The sequence below is a fragment of the Calidris pugnax genome, unplaced genomic scaffold (assembly GCF_001431845.1).
Source record: "Calidris pugnax isolate Ruff unplaced genomic scaffold, ASM143184v1 scaffold107, whole genome shotgun sequence".
Taxonomy (NCBI): Eukaryota; Metazoa; Chordata; class Aves; order Charadriiformes; family Scolopacidae; genus Calidris; species Calidris pugnax.
The window spans coordinates 2,778,052-2,781,291 of NW_015090901.1; the positions used below are offsets into that span (position 1 = coordinate 2,778,052).

The following is a 3,240-nucleotide window of genomic DNA, read 5'->3' on the forward strand; positions in this document are numbered from 1 at the left end:
GGGGACAGTGGAAGGGGTGGGGGGGGCTCACCTGTGCATGTGGGGCAGCAGCCCCCAGCTGGGGCGGGCAGGGGGTGGGAGCAGGGCACGGAGCAGCTGAGGGACTCACACAGCACTCGCCCCCCCTGCAAAGTCACAGGGTGGCTCGGCTGATGTGACAAGGACAGGGGGACAGGGAGGGTGGGATGCCAAAGTTGGGGGGGGGTCTTACCTGGCAGGAGCAGCTCCGACACCCCGGCTCCATCCAGCGAGCCCCAGGCTCTCGGGGAGCCCCCCGGTACCAGCAGTGAGGGACCGATGGGGTGGAGGTACTGGGGGCTCCCACCGCTCCTGGGGACAGCTCGGTGGCCGGGGACACCGAGGTAGGAGAGGAGGAGGATGAAGAGGAAGGGAATTGGGTCCCGGGAGCCGCTGCGGGGAGGTGGGGCGAGGGGGATCCCCTGGGGACCAGGAGGGTTCCCCCAGATCCGGGGGGCAGCAGGAGGAGGGTGGGGGGATGCTGCAGGGACTGCAGGATGGGCGACGGGGCCAGGATGGATTTGGGGTAGCCTGGGAAGGAAGGAACAAGGAGTCACTGGGTGGCAGGGGGGGGACACACACACCAGGGGGGGTCCCCTCCACTCCCAGAGAAGGGGCTGGCTACCTTCACAGGAGACTCTGTCGCCGCTGAGCCGGTAGCCGGGGCGGCAGGAGCAGAGGTAGCTCCCCGGGGTGTTGTGGCACGTGTGCTGGCAAGCTCGGCGCTCTCCTGGCCGCCGGCACTCGTTGACATCTTGGGGGGCAGCAGCCCCCAGCTGGGGCGGGCAGGGGGTGGGAGCAGGGCACGGAGCAGCTGAGGGACTCACACAGCACTCGCCCCCCCTGCAAAGTCACAGGGTGGCTCGGCTGATGTGACAAGGACAGGGGGACAGGGAGGGGGGGATGCCAAAGTTGGGGGGGGGTCTTACCTGGCAGGAGCAGCTCCGACACCCCGGCTCCATCCAGCGAGCCCCAGGCTCTCGGGGAGCCCCCCGGTACCAGCAGTGAGGGACCGATGGGGTGGAGGTACTGGGGGCTCCCACCGCTCCTGGGGACAGCTCGGTGGCCGGGGACACCGAGGTAGGAGAGGAGGAGGATGAAGAGGAAGGGAATTGGGTCCCGGGAGCCGCTGCGGGGAGGTGGGGCGAGGGGGATCCCCTGGGGACCAGGAGGGTTCCCCCAGATCCGGGGGGCAGCAGGAGGAGGGTGGGGGGATGCTGCAGGGACTGCAGGATGGGCGACGGGGCCAGGATGGATTTGGGGTAGCCTGGGAAGGAAGGAACAAGGAGTCACTGGGTGGCAGGGGGGGGACACACACACCAGGGGGGGTCCCCTCCACTCCCAGAGAAGGGGCTGGCTACCTTCACAGGAGACTCTGTCGCCGCTGAGCCGGTAGCCGGGGCGGCAGGAGCAGAGGTAGCTCCCCGGGGTGTTGTGGCACGTGTGCTGGCAAGCTCGGCGCTCTCCTGGCCGCCGGCACTCGTTGACATCTTGGGGGGGGGACAGGGGGGCTCATCAGCACCCAGGAAACAGCTTAGAGAGGGGGGACGGGACACAGACAGACCCCAGTGCCATCCCCTCCACCGTGGTCCAGGCAAGGATGAAGGCAAGGTGGTGGCACGGTGCCAGCGGTGGTCACCTATGTCTCCTGGGCTTGATGGGATGGGGATGGGGACATGGGGGGGACACGGGGGGGACACTCACCCACGCAGGAGTGGCGGTTGCCGTGGAGGTGGTACCCGGGCCGGCAGGAGCAGCGGTAGCTGCCGATGCTGTTCTGGCAGCGGTGCTGGCACGGCGTGGCCAGGCATTCGTCCGTATCTGGAAAGGGGTAGAGGGGTCAGGAGCTCAAACTGGCCACTAATTGTGTGTGTCCCCCCAAAATCTCAGCACTGGGGAGGCCACACCTCGAGTGTTGTGTCCAGTTTTGGGCACCTCAATCCAAGAGAGATCTGGAGGTGCTGGAGCGAGTGCAGAGGAGGCAACGGAGCTGGTGAGGGGGCTGGAAAACAAATCGTATGAGGAGCAGCTGAAGGAGCTGGGGCTGTTTAGTGTGAGGAAGAGGAGGCTGAGGGGAGACCTCATCACTCTCTACAACTCCTTGAAAGGACACTGTAGAGAGGTTGGTGCTGGTCTCTTCTCACAGGGAATTAGTGACAGAACGAGAGGGAACGGCTTCAAGCTCCAACAGGGGAGGTTTAGATTGAACATTAGGAAGGAATTTTTCACCGAGAGAGTGGTCGGGCATTGGAACAGGCTGCCCAGGGAGGGGGTGGAGTCCCCATCCCTGGCTGTGTTTAAGGGCCGTTTAGATGCAGTGCTGAGGGACATGGTGTAGGGGAGGACTTTGTAGAGTAGGGGAGATGGTTGGACTCGATGATCCCAAGGGTCTCTTCCAACCTAGGTGATTCTATGTTTCTATGATTCTAAAATCTGTCCCCTTTAGCCCCCCCCAACACACACCCTGGCAGCTGTGGCGGTCGGAGGAGAGCTGCAGGCCCGGCCCGCACTCGCAGACGAAGCCGCCCTCGGTGTTGACGCAGAGACCCTCGCAGGCAGCGCTCAGGCACTCGTCGATGTCTGGGAGATGAGAAGAGATGGGAATGGCAGGGATGGGGGGCCACCTTCACCTGGTTGTCCCCCCCCAACATCCCACTGGGACCCTCCCCGCCCCGGCTCACCCGTGCAGCGGATGCCGTTGGCCGTCTCCACCATGGAGAAGCCCAGGGGGCAAACGCGGGCCACCTCTTGGCAACCGCCGTGGTTACAGGAGAGGTCGCAGCCGTACTCCCCGCACGTCCCCGCCGGCTCTGCAAGGCAGGCGAGGGGACCACAGGGCACCGGTGCCACCCCAGAGACCACCCAACGTGGCACCCCCTGCCCTGGGAGCAACCCGGACCCCTACTGGGGATGGGGACCATAGGGCACTGATGCCACCCCAACACCCACCCCACCATGGCACCCCTTGCACCCCCTGCCCTGGGAGCACCCCAGACCCCTGCCAGGGATGAGGACCACAGGGCACAGATGCCACCCCAGAGCCCACCCCACCATAGCACCCCTTGCACACCCTGCCCTGGGAGCACCCTGGACACCTACTGGGGATGGGCACCACAGGGCATTGATGCCACCCCAGAGACCACCCCACCATAGCACCCATTGCACCCCCTGCCCTGGGAGCACCCCGGACACCTACTGGGGACGTGCACCACAGGGCACCGA

At 65.7% G+C, this 3,240-nt stretch overlaps 1 protein-coding gene across 1 annotated transcript in view; it reads right to left on the bottom strand.

Annotated features, from left to right (window-relative positions):
- Positions 1–3,240, bottom strand: part of VWCE (von Willebrand factor C and EGF domains) — a 12,547-nt gene that overhangs the window by 4,688 nt on the left and 4,619 nt on the right. Inside the window, exons 6-10 of the mRNA XM_014948759.1 lie at positions 1,723–1,839; positions 1,380–1,508; positions 1,049–1,285; positions 644–772; positions 449–549 (exon numbers count right to left, since the gene is read on the bottom strand). Coding sequence (XP_014804245.1) covers positions 449–549; positions 644–772; positions 1,049–1,285; positions 1,380–1,508; positions 1,723–1,839 — 713 coding nt within the window. The remainder of the gene's footprint in view (positions 1–448; positions 550–643; positions 773–1,048; positions 1,286–1,379; positions 1,509–1,722; positions 1,840–3,240) is intronic.